Consider the following 13,416-nt stretch of genomic DNA (forward strand, 5'->3'; position numbering starts at 1 on the left):
CCAAGGATTAAAAGACAGAAAGAATGGGAGTGGAAAAACAGAACATCTTTAGATTATAAATCAAGTTTGACTTTTCATTGTTAAAATATTTAATGGCTGATTTTAAAGAAAGGTTACAAAAGCAAACTTTAATTACATAAACATGAGCTCTATTTACACTACTATTGCAAGTTTATTTTGCTGTTAATTATCACCAAACATGCTAAATAAAACAGCACTAGTACGACACAAACTCTGGGAAATTGGTTTAAAGCTGCAGTGTCAACCCACTTCTAACCAGCCCTGAACTGTAATCAGGATGATCTTCTTAGGTGACAGTATTGTAACAAAACTGCTTTAAAGATTCCAAGCAGCAGTAGCGTGCATTTTCATAACAGTCTGCGGGTTATGGATAGATAGTGTTAAGTAGAGGAAAGTAGAGGGATACAGGAGCGAGTCAGGGGAACAGGGGACAGCGATGTTAGCAAAGAGTTTGAAAGGCCAAATGAATTCCTTTTGTCTCTTGCATTATTCTACAGGGAGAGGGGCCATCTACTGCAAATTGTGCGGGTCAGTGTACCAGATGTGGCCCACTGCCCTGGAGACCTCCAATGCCCATATTTACCTGGGCCAGATGCAGAAGGCCTGACTCTATGACCCGCCCGACCCAGATCAGGCAGCCTGGTCCGAACGCCGACTGGGCTGCGAGCCGCGCCGTACAGAACCTCCTTCCCAAAAAGGTGGGAGAGCCGGGGCTCTCAAAGCTCAAATCTCAAAGCTGGCAATTATTTTTTTTAAAACAATCTTCAAACGCTTCTGACAGCCGGATATTTTTAAAACTATGAAAGTAAATGATTGTTAAATGTAATTTTAATTAAAGCTGATGTAGAGGTCGAAAGAATTAAAACATTAACTAAATAAAAATTAATTAAAATAAACTTGCCTTTCTCTTTGCCTTTTGAATCTTTGCCTTGCAATCCCCATTAAAATCAGTAAGGGTTGCTGATGCTGCGCCAGGATCCCGGCGGCGGAAGCAGGGGAGCCCGGCTGGCCGGAGCCCCGCTGCCGCTCTCGGTGCGGAATCCAGCGGCGGAGTTGAGTGACAGATTCCGCCTTGCCGATCTCCACGTCCCGGGACTCAGCGCGCATGCGCGTGCGTCCGGGGGACCGACTTCGGTCCGGGCGAAGCGGCCGAACGATTCGCCCGGCTCCCGACACGCAGCTGCGAGTCCCTCGTCAACTTCGGTCCCGAAGGAAGGGGGACCCTGGGTGGAGGTGGAAATTTAATATAGTACTACGCAAGCCCAGATCTGAGGGGAAAAAAAATTGCAAACAGTCTACCAGCAGCACAAAGCAGCTCAGTAACTGGGTAACTGGCAAGATCATAAGTGCTGTACATCTTCAATCAGAAATCCCGTCGACCGTGTCTAAAAGCAGTGTAGAACTGGTGAAACTAGATCCTTGGCATGCACATAATACACATGCAAAATTTACACCACTTTACCAATCCAAGAACTCCACCCTTCATTTTCTACATAGCAAATGTTAGTAAGAGTTTCTGAATTCTGTGCTACAAAATTCGCATAACATTTCCACTGAAGCTTGGTCATCGTGCCCTGTCACCTCGCCTCTTCACACCACACCTCCCTAACAATTGCTTTCCAGACTTTGGACAGCTACTGCTTCGGACTTCAGGTTATTACCTAAAGTAATACTACAAAGATCAAGTTCAGAGCTCAGTCACACACAGCAATAAATTTTGGGGAAGTAGACTCCACTCTCCACTTTGCACAGACCATTTTCTCTCACGCCGAATTTCATTAAAATGGTGGCAAACATCTGCTTCAAAACACCACAAAGTCAGTTCATAAACTATTCAGAGCTATAAACTTCAAATAATTTTAATAGCGAGTCAGGAGGTCCTGCCAAAATAGTTACTTCTGCTGGATCTGCTGACAAGAATTCAACACTGGATTTAAACTGAAAACTCATGGGTGCAGGAAAGTTTTGTGCCAATAGAGAAGTTAAAGAAAATAGGATTAAAAATGATCAAAAATGTTAAGGTGTACAGTTTTACAATACCAAAAACCAAGACAGCCACATGCAAAGTTTAGATTTAAGAATGTTCATTCATGCCAGACACCGGGAGAGTTTTCAATCAGTTGGTATTTTTGATTGCCATTATTATGTCTAATATGGCAACCTCTTATTCCCTTTTCCCACGAGGAGCACCAGTTGTGTTGTACATCAAAAGGAACACCACTGCCATGTAACACACAAATTCACTGGAGAAACTCAGGTCAGGCAGCCTCCACAGAGGCAAACAAACAGTCCAGATATCAGGCCTAGACCTTCCATCAAGATGATTGTAATGTAAAATAGCTCCTGCACAGACCTTTGAGAATGGAATTTGAATCACTTTATCCAAAAATGCATGAATTACAGGACAGTCAGCCTTTCTTCAGTGATTGGCAATATGTTTAGAGTCCGTTATAAAGGATCAGGTTACGGAGAAAGACTAAAGAGAGTTATTGAATGGTGTTTACTTGGATTTTCGGAAAGCCTTTGACAAGGTGCTGCACATGAAGCTGATAAAGAAGATAGTAGCCCATGGTATTACAGACAAAATACTAGCATAGAGAGATAGAAGATTGGCTAACAGGAAGGAGACAAAGAGTAGGAATAAAGGGGGCCTTTTCCGGCTACCTGCTGATGTGTTCCACAGGGATCAGTATTGGTTCCCTATACTTTTCACATAACACATTAATGATACAGGAAATGGAAGTGATGGCTTTGTGACCAAGTTTGTAAATGATACAAAGATAGGTGGAAGAAGCAAAGACCGCTGAAGGACTTGGACAGATTATGAGAATTTGCAAATAAGTGGCTGATGGGATACAGTGTAGGGGAGTGTATGGTTATGCGCTTTGTAGAAGGAATAAAAGTTCACACTATGTTCTACTTGGGAGCAAATTCAGAAATTGGAGTGGCAAAGGCCCTTGGGAATTCCTATGCAAGATTCCATAAAGGCTGCATGGGCATATTGAGTCAGTAATAAAGTAAAGGAAATGCAATGTTAGCATTCAGTTTGAGAAGCCAGAATATAAAAAAAACAAGGAGGCTTCATAATGCATTGAGATTGTAAGCACATTTGAGTATTGGGAGCAGTTTTAGGCACTATATATCCAAGGAAGGAAGTGCCACCATTTTAGAGGGTCCAGAGGTGGTTTACAAGAATGATGCTAAGAATGAAAGGGTTAATGTATGAGGAACATTTGATGGCTCTGAGCCTGTTCTCACTGGAATTTAGAAGGGTGGGTGGGTGGGTGGGGGAAAAGAGAATTTCAGTAAAAAAAGCACTCCCAAATATTGAAGGGCCCAGATAGAGTGGATGAGGAGAGCTTGTTTCCAATAGTGGGAAATTCGAGACCAGACTGCACAGCCTCAGAATAGAAAACCATGCGCCTTTAGAACACAGATGAAGAGGAATTTCTTTAGCCAGGTTGATGAATCTGTAGAATTCATTGCCACAGGTGGCTGGAGAGGCTAAATCACTGGGTACATTTAAAGCAGCGATTGATAAGTTCTTATTTAGTAATGACATCAAAGGTTACGGGGAGAAGGCAGGGTACCTGGTTTTCTGCATTAATACTCATAAAAATGCAGTCTGATCTTCATCTAACTACAATAATAGACAAATACAATCTGCCTAAACTAATAACACTGTACTTCTCCTGAATACTGAGTAAGCCATTTAAACAATCACAGTTTAGATTCAAAAAAGTATGTGACCCTCTGGGGTAATGCCTTCCACAAAAGCTATTTGGAGTCAGGTGTTCCAATCAATGAGGTGAGATTGGAGGGGTGGGTTGCAGACTTGCCTTGCCCTATTAAAAAAAGACACACACAGTCAAGTTACTGATGGAACCTGCTCTTCTCAAGAAAGATCTCTTTATGTGCACCATGCCTTGTTCAAAACAACTTTCAGAGGACCTTAGAAGAATTGTAGAGGTTACATGAAGCTGGAAAAGGCTACAAAAACATTTCTAAAGAGCCGAGTGTTCATCAGTCCACAGTATGAGAAACTGTCTACAAATGGAGGAAATTCATGCTACTCTATCAAGGAGTGGGCGTCCTGCAAAGATCACACCAAGAGCACAACATGCAATGCTGAAGGAGGTGAAAAAGAACTCAAGTGTAACAGCAAAAGTCCTGCAGAAATCTCTAGAACTTGCTAGAACAAGAATGGTGTTCCTGGAAGGACCCTGGAGGAAACTACTGCTCTCCAAAAAAAAACATTGCTGCAAGTTTGTAAAAGACCACCTGGTTGTTCCACCATGCTTCTGGGACAATGTTCTGTGGACAGATAAGACAAAAGTTGAACTTTTTGGCAGAAATGCACAGTGCTATGTTTGGAGCATAATGGACACTGCACACCAACACTTCATCCCAACTGTGAAGCATGGTGGAAGGAGCATGCTTTGGGGCTGCTTTGCTGCCACAGGGCCTGGACAGCTTGCAATAATTGAGGGAACAATGAATTCAAAACATTTTACAGGAGAACGACTGGGTAGCAGTCAGTCACCTCAAGCTTAATAGAAGTTGGATGATGCTACAAGACAATGATCCAAAAACAAGAGTAAATCAGCAACAGAATGATTTAAATAGAAAATTTGTGATTTGGAATAGCTAAGTCAATTGGGATGCAATGGCATGACCTGAAGAGAAGAGATATCATGCAAGATATCCCGGCAATGTTAGTGAACTGAAACAGTTTTGTATAGAGGAACGGTCTAAAATTCCTCCTCGCTGTTGTACAAGTCTGATCAGCAGCTACAGGAAGTGTTTAGTGGAGGTTATTGTTGCTAAAGGAGGTTCTACTAGTTACTAAATACAAGGATTCACATACTTTTTCCAGCCTGGACGGTGAATGATTAAACGATGTGTTCAATACAGACACAAAAAGTACAATTATTTGTGTTTTTGTTTAGGCTGTTTGTGTCTGTCCATCGTTGTGACTTTGATGAAGATCAGACCAGATTTTATGAGTAATTAATGCAGAAAACCAAGTAATTACAAAAGGTTCACAAACTACTTCTTCCAACTGTACATCTGCCCATGGCCAAACAGACCCAGAGTGTTTCTCATTTGGCTCCACCCACTTCCTCCAAACCAAAGGGTCCTAGCTATGCCTGCCTTTTTGTCGGCCATGTGGAGCAATCCATATTCCAAGCCTACACCGGTATCTGTCCTCCTCCTTTCTTGCGTTATATCGACGACTGCATCGGCGCTGCTTCCTGCACGGATGCTGACCTCGTCGACTTCATTAACTTCGCCTCCAACTTACACCCCGCCCTCCCCTTTCTAGATCTTTCTGTTTCTATCTCTGGAGACAGCCTATCCACCGACGTCTACTACAAACCTACCAACTCGCACAGCTACCTAGACTATTCCTCCTCCCACCCTGTCTCCTGCAAAAATGCTATCCTTTTCTGTCAATTCCTCTGCCTCCGCCGCATCTGCTCTCAGGATGAGGCTTTTCATTCTAGGACAAAGATGTCTTCCTTTTTTAAAGAAAGGGGCTTCCCTTCGTCCACTATCAACTCTGCCCTCCACCGCATCTCCCGTATTTCACACACCTCTGCCCTCACTCCATCCCCCCCCCCCCGCCAGCCCACCAGGGATAGAGTCCCCTGGTTCTCAGCTATCACCCTACCAGCCTACAGATCCAACGCATAATCCTCCATAACTTCTGCCACCTCCCACGGGATCCCACCACCAGACACATCTTCCCCTCCTCCCCCCCACTCTCAGCTTTCCACAGGGTTAGCTCTCTACTTGACTCCCTTGTCCATTCATCCACCCCATCCCTCCCCACCGACCTCCCTCCGGGCACTCATCCCTGCAAACGGAAGAAGTGCTACACCTGCCCCCACACTTCTTCCCTCACCACCATCCCAGGCCCCCGACAGTCCTTTCAGGTGAGGCACCACTTCACCTGTGAGTCAACTGGGGTGATATACTGTATCCGGTGCTCCCGATGTGGCCATTTATACATTGGGGAGACCCGCCGCAGACTGAGAGACCGTTTCGCCGAACACCGGCACCAGCAGTGGCGGGATCTCCCCGTGGCCACACAGTTCAATTCCACAGACCAGTCCCACTCCGACATGTCTGTCCACGGCCTCCTCTACCGTCAAGATGAGGCCACACGCAGGTCGATGGAGCAATACCTTATCTCCCACCTAGGTAACCTCCTACCTGCCGGCATGAACATCCAACTCACTGACCTCCGTTGATAGCCCTGTCCCCCCCATCCCTATCTATAATTTCAGTTTGGTTCTCTTTGTCTCTCTTTCCCCCCCCCCAACTATAATCTCCCCCCAGCCCTATCTTTCTTTCTCTTTTATTTCCCATAATTCTCCACCTTCCCCCTAGCCTATTTGCCTCCAACCCATCACTTCCCAGCTCTCTACTTTATCCCTCCCCCCACTCCTTATCCCCCCTCGACCATCCCATGTTACTTCACTCCTGATGAAGGGTTTCGGCCCGAAACGTCGTTATTACCTCCTCCCATAGATGCTGTCTGACTGCTGAGTTCTGCCAGCATTTTGTGTTTTTATTTATTTCCAGCATCTGCAGATTCACTCGTGTGGCCAGAGGGTTGAATGGCCTAGTTCTGCTCTTGTGTCTTATGGTCATATGTCACTAACATTACCAACAATTATAAATACACGTAATATTTATTACAATTACACACAACCCCTGCAAAGAAGTTTGCACTGATGCACTGGGTATAAAACACTCCCAGCATCTTGGGAGAAGGTTCCTGAGAGCGTAAAAATCACCAAGAGGCCATTGAAAGTCAGATAAAAGTAACAAAGGTCATTCTGTTACAGGTCAGACTCAGTCAGGAAATCTCCTTTACCTCTCCATGAGCAGACCCTACCCGAGAACCTTAGTTAAAAAATTGGTCCGTAATCAAGACTATTGCCCAGCGCACTATTCTGAAAGCATGTACAGTTTCAAAAAGAACTCTCTTCAAAACTAAAGTGAGAGAGAAAATAACAAATATAATTTTAGGATTGATGCTAAATTGCAGCTTGCAAATGAGCAAAGAATAATTCCCTTGAAGATATGCCTCTTTAAGATGAATTACTGAAACTGATTTCACAGACGATTGCAAAAAAAAACCTTACTCTGACACCTTATTGTTCGCTTTCTTTTTGGGGAAAATGCTGCTCTATGCTTGGAAAACTCATGACTAACACGCACACAATATACAACTTTTTTTTAAAAAAAAATTCAGAACAAGTAGAAAAATAATACGGGTTAAAATAGCGCGAGAAGCAGAGATTCCGGCTGACAAGTGAAACTTGAGAAGTGCTTGGCCTTCGCTCCTGGGGTTTGTGCAACACCAGAAATACGCTGCCCTGAATTCTATTCAGAGCCTTCAGCGTCTAAGCACCCACAACTGAACTTTAAATTTCTTAAAGATTTGTTGGTTTACAAGCAGTTAATTCATGACAATTGCCTTCCTCCGCGAAACGAACTGTCTGTCGCACCATACTCTGAGCAGCGTTTCACTAGTTTATTTTTAGTTGAGAAGTACACACACAAACTACAAAAAGGTCAGTTCTGCTCTGCGCGCTTGCTTTCTCTAAAGCCACACTGCTTTGCTTTCTGAAGGACTTTAAAAAGCTGCTTGCTCTAAGTTTCAGCCTAACAATCCTTCAAAGTTCAAAAATAACGCTGACCTTACCAAACCCTCGTTAAGCACGCGAGTCATGTGCAAAACCACACCAGGTCCATGGAGGCAAACGGTTAAAAGCTCTCAACTTCGCACAAGAAGTTTGAAGCCTCGATAACAAGGAGCTCCCAAGGAATATACAGTGATTCACACCGCAGCCTCATTTCATAGGAACTGACCAAAAAAAAAGCTGACGTGAAATAGAGCCACGGAGCTTTCCCGGCACCAAAACCCGCCCCTTTCCAATCCCCTGGCAGCTGGACGCCGCAGCAGAGAAGGGTTTGCTCAGGCTCGCTGAGCCAATCAAGCGTCGGGCGCTAACTGGGCTCCGGTCTCTCATGTTTGATCCACGTGCCTTACGTCCCAGGAGAGTCCACAGGCTAATACTGTACTGTACTCTGTCAAACCGCTGCAACACTGCGTCCCACCAAGTGAACAAGGCACCAAAAGCAGGCAGTAGGAAATTGTCCAAGGCTGAAAAATAAATGTGGGCAGAGACACACATTGAAATGACAGAACCTTAAAAACATTCAGCAGCTACTACTAATACTAACACCTTGGTTCCATGGCTACAGCGAGGTGAAACATTTCAAGTGTATGCTTTGATAATAAGTGAACCTTTGAACCAAGTATGTGACCTCCATCAGTCGAGGTCGACCATGGGTACTACGCCACCAGTAGCCACTGGTTTGTCGAGCAGCGCCGAGCGTGGCTACTGAGGCCGATCCTGGAACGGTGGGCTCTGCCACAGTTGCTGCATGTGTAGGGAGTCGCGGAATTGTTGTCCGCTGTGCTCTCCGCTCCTCAAACTGACTCAGGATCACTCTTTCGCCTTGCTCTCAGTGCTGCTGAAGAGTACCTGGCCATTTGTTGCGGTCGGTCACCATACTCTCAGTTATTGATACAGCTCAGCATTCAATACCATCATACCTTCAGTTCCAATCAACAGGCTCCAAAACCTGGGCCTCTGTACCTCCCTCTGCAACTGGATCCTTGACGTCCTCACCAAGAGAGCAGTCTGTGCGGATCGGAAATAACATCTCCTCCTCGCTCGCAATCAACACTGGCGTACCTCAAGGATGCATGCTTAGCCCAATGCTTGCTCTACACCCATGATTGTGTGGCTCGGCACAGCTCAACCGCCATGGATAAATTTACTAACAACACAACTATAGTTGGCAGAATTTCAGAGGGTGTACCGGAGTGAGAGATACCGGCCGGTTGAGTGGTATCGCAGCAATAACCTTATCAGTAAGACCAAGAGATTGATTGAGGATTTCAGGAAGGGGAAGTTAAGGGAACACATACCTCATGAGAGATCAAAAGTGGAAAGGGTGAGCAGTTTTAAGTTCCTAATAGTCAACATCTCTTAAGATCTACCCTGGGCCCAACATATTGATGCAATTACAAAGAAGGCATGATGGTGGCTATATTTCATTAGGAGTTTGTGGAGAATTAGCACATCACCAAAGACACTCACAAATTTCTACAGATGTACAGTGGAGAATATTCTGACCAGTTGCGTCACTGTCTAGAATGCAAGGGCCACTGCACGGGATCAGAAAATGCTGCAGTGAGTTGTAAACTCCACCAGCTCCAGCATGGGCTCTCGCCTTCCCAGCATCCAGGGCACCTTCAAAGGGTCATGCGTCAAAAACAGCCACATCTGTCATTAAGAACCCCCATCACCCCAAACATCACTCAGGACAAGGTGGAGGTACAGGAGCCTGAAGACACACACTCACAGGTTTAAGAACAGCTTCTTCCCCTCTGCCATCAGATTTCTGAATGAACAATGAACCCATGAACACCATCTCACTATTTTCCCCCTCATTTTGCACTACTGTACTTATTTAACTTAATTCTCTTTTTTATATATATTTATTGTAATTCACAGGTTTAATATCATGTGTTGCTGCCACATAACAACAAATTTCACACATATGCTAGTGATATCAGTGAAATTTGTTGTTTTGCAGCAGCAGTAGATTGCAATACATAATAATTTAAAAAACTATAAATTACAATAAGTATACAAATAAAAATTAAGTCAAATAAGAAGTGCAAAAACAGTGAGGTAATGTCATGGGTTCAATGTCCATTCAAAAATCTGATGGCAGAGGGGAAGAAGCTGTTCCTGAAATATTGAGTGTGTCTTCAGGCTCGTCTCCCTCCTCCTTGATGGTTGCAATGAGAAGAAAGCATGTCCTAGGTGATGGAAGTTTTTAAAATGATGGATGCCTCCTTTTTAAGACATCTCTTTTGAAGATATCCTGGGGACGCTACTGCCCACGATGCAGTTGTGAAAGTTACCTTTTTCTGATTCTGTGCAGTGGGCATTCCATGCCAGAATGTGATACAAACAGTTAGAATGCTCTCCACAATACATCCTTAGAAATTTGCAAGAGTCATTGATGAGAGTCTCCTCATATTAAGGAGGTCAAGGATCCAGAGAGAGGTATAGAGGGCCAGGTTTTGGAGGGTGTTGATTAGAACTGAGAGTATGAATGAATTGAACACAGAGCTGTAATCAATATTACTATTATTACTATTGCCCAGGTCGTCCAATGCCGAGTGGAAGGCCAGTGAAATTGCACCCGCTGTGGCGAGAGGCAAATTGCAGCGGGTCCAGGCCCTTGCTTAGGAAGGAGTTGATTCTGGCCATGACCAACCTTTCAAAGCACTCCATCACAGTAGATATTCCTGAGGCAGCTCCCCCTGCTCTTCTTGGTATGATTGTCACCCTTCAGAAGCAGGTGGGAGCCTCCTGCAGCAGCGAGAGTGAAGATATCTTTGGACAATCCCAGCAGTTGGTTGGCATAGGTTTTCAGTGCCCTACCAAGTAGACCATCAGGGCCTGACACCTGATTCTATTGTGCTCAGACCCATGCTTCTTGCCAGCAGAATTCCACCAATGAGAGCATTCAAAGAAATGTGGGATTTTGACCTGAAAGGTTGATAATTTCTTTCCTCCTACAGATACTACTCAATCTGCCAAGTTCCTCCAGCAAATTGTTTGCTTCTTCACATGTCCGCGATTATCTCCTCCTAGTATCTTTTATAAAATTTGAAATGTTTAGACTCCTTTAGGGAGCACTCACTCCTCTCCCCTTCCCCGCAAGAAAAAAGGTCCAAACGCAACATTTTGCTCCTGGATTCAAGCCCTCTTTCCTTCCGATGGTGACCCTCATGGAGATATTCCAAATTGCGAGTTCTCTTTTCAGTTCTTCAGCCCTGCTGCATCCCATATAGAGAGACCAAACAGCTCAGCCGAGTGCACACCAATGGGCAAAATTGCCTGGGGCTGCAGTGGAGTCACGGAAGTTGTGAGCCAACCGCTGAGAATTTCAGATGAACACAGAATCAGGACTAAGACCAACTTCATAGGGAATAGAACAGTTCTTTACTTGTATTTTCCTCACCATGTTAGAGGCCATTTGGACCATCAAATCTGCAGTATGTTGACTCGATAAGCAAACCGATACCCCCACTTAATCTCTGTAACCTATCTGATTTGCCCGTATCCTTCCTCCTGTCTCTCCTGACACCCACCTACATGGAGTTATTCACAAGAGGCAAGTCACCCACCAACACCTCTTTAGGACAAAAGCACTTGGGGAAGCTCACTCAGTCATAAGAAAAATGTAGAAAGTTCACTCAGATAGCTTCGGAGTTTTGGATCAAACTCAGGCTTTAGTAGCTCTGAGACAGCAGCATTATCAGTGGCATCACTGCGATCTTTACTGTACTCTTGATCAGAGGGGTGATGTGATGAAAGAGAAGGGGGTCCGTGAGGAGGAAGGCATCTTTTGTGGATTGGGGAGCAAGGACTCTGCAACTACGATAGGTACTGGAGATGGCAATGAGGCTGATAGATAATGAGGTTGCCGGGGTGTGCACTATGATAATTGAATTAATTCAAACATGGTGTAAATTCCCTGGCAATGCTCCAAAAGGAATGTTGAATGGTGCTTAAAGTGATCCAGTCTGTGCTGACATGATTTTCACCAAGGGTGACTAGCTCCAAGAAGCATTCAGTCAATTCCCAGATTAATCCAAAGTTACCATTTTCATACGACACTGCAGAAAGGAAATGTAGACCAATGAGAAAAAGAACTTGCAGCTCCTCCAATGTTCTGCACTCCCTTTTCCAAACTATTATTAGGGATGCAGACACCTACAGACAGCTTCTCTTAAAGTGTTCCGCCTCTGTAAGGGTTTGGAAATAGACTATGACTGGAATATTGTTGTTTTTAGTTTTTAACTGGGAAAGACATTGATGAGTAAGCCTTAACCAACAGCTAAGGGTGGGTGGTTAGAGGTTGATGATAGTGGGAGGGGTCTTTCTTATGCTGACCTCAAAGTGTTTTTCTGAGGAGGGGGCCTCAAAGGAAAGGGAAAGGAATAAATAAAAGGCAGGGAAGACGATTCCAAAAACAGAACTGAAACCTACGGACTCCTTGCTAGGTAGCTTTAAATAAAGATTCTCGTCAACAACAGGAAATAACTCTCACACCAAAGCACCCTGAAACTCACCAGCCTCTCAAAATGCTGACGACCCAGTCCAATGTCTGTTTGCCTGTCTGTTTCAAAGGTTCCTCTTTTAAAAAATATTTGAAGCTACTTAAGAAACAAAAAGTGCAACATGCAGACCAGCAGATTAATGAAAGCTAATTTCACTCTATGGCTAACCAGAATCTTATGTACAACTAGCCCTTGGCTTTCAGACTTGGTAACTTTAAAAGCCATTTTACCATAATTCTTTAAATGAGCCGAATTTATGCAGTCAAGGTGAAACAAAATATTGTGCTTCCTAAGCAACCCAGGCAGTGAAAACACAGGAAGATTACACACAAAACAAAACTAAAGTGAGTAATATAATTTCAGTCTGCGTTTGAGTGAGAAAGACTGCAAGCGTTTTGTGTGTTCACAAAACTCAGTTCAGCAGTTGGCAGTTAGCTATATTTACGATTCTCTCCACTTTTATTTCAACTTCCAATTTGAATTATATAAAAACAAATTAGGGAAGATACAAAACAGGCTGCTTCCTGGCAATCCCTCCCCCTACCCCACTCCAAAAAAACTACCCAGCGTTTTAACAGAATGGATTTCAGCTGAAGAATACAAGCTATTGTTATTAAGCCGTGTATTGGATGTTACAAATCATTGTTGAAGTTTTAGGCAACTTTCTCCAAATCTACTACAGCTTCAAAATTTTATGTTATTAGCAGCAGAAGAAAAGTATTTATCATTTATCAAGTTATTTCCCAGACCGGGAAATAACTTTTAAAGTAGATTCACTGTCGTGGGAAAAATGACAGCAATTTATATACAGCAATATGTATGAACAGCAATATGACAATTATCATAGAAGGTTTGTTTTTAAATAGTTTTGAAGAATAAATATTAATCAGGACACTGGGGAGGCGGCTGATCTCAAACAGGGTTTCTCATCCAGGTTTCTGAGAAAGGTCACTAGGAGTTCCGTGAGACATCGTGATTAAAAATAAACAGCGTTTTTTGAACATTGTACACACGATGCTAATGCTCACGGTGGTGGGCAGTGACCGAGCAGCCCCGGTAGCAATCTCGTTAGAGGTCTCTCAGCCCAGCTTGGCAGTGTGCAGTAGAACTGTGTTTATTCTCAGTTTTTCATGCGAAACAGGGGAGGCCGCTGTTAATTGGTG

General features: G+C 43.9%; 1 protein-coding gene across 4 annotated transcripts in view; it reads right to left on the reverse strand.

The window, feature by feature from the left end:
• The window catches only part of sertad2b (SERTA domain containing 2b), an 81,867-nt gene that overhangs the window by 39,382 nt on the left and 29,069 nt on the right, over positions 1–13,416 (reverse strand). The window contains exon 1 of one of the 4 annotated variants that reach the window (XM_059986154.1): positions 7,742–7,968. The exons of 1 other annotated variant lie outside the window; for it this stretch is intronic. Coding sequence is in view for 2 of the 3 variants with exons in the window: in XM_059986150.1 (XP_059842133.1) it covers positions 923–1,128 (206 nt within the window). In the remaining variant the exon portion in view is untranslated. Of the gene's footprint in view, positions 1–922; positions 1,259–7,736; positions 7,969–13,416 lie in introns of those variants that run through there. 2 more of the 4 variants (XM_059986152.1, XM_059986150.1) reach the window with 2 other exon arrangements.

This window comes from Hypanus sabinus, chromosome 12, assembly GCF_030144855.1.
Source record: "Hypanus sabinus isolate sHypSab1 chromosome 12, sHypSab1.hap1, whole genome shotgun sequence".
In the NCBI taxonomy this organism is placed as follows: domain Eukaryota; kingdom Metazoa; phylum Chordata; class Chondrichthyes; order Myliobatiformes; family Dasyatidae; genus Hypanus; species Hypanus sabinus.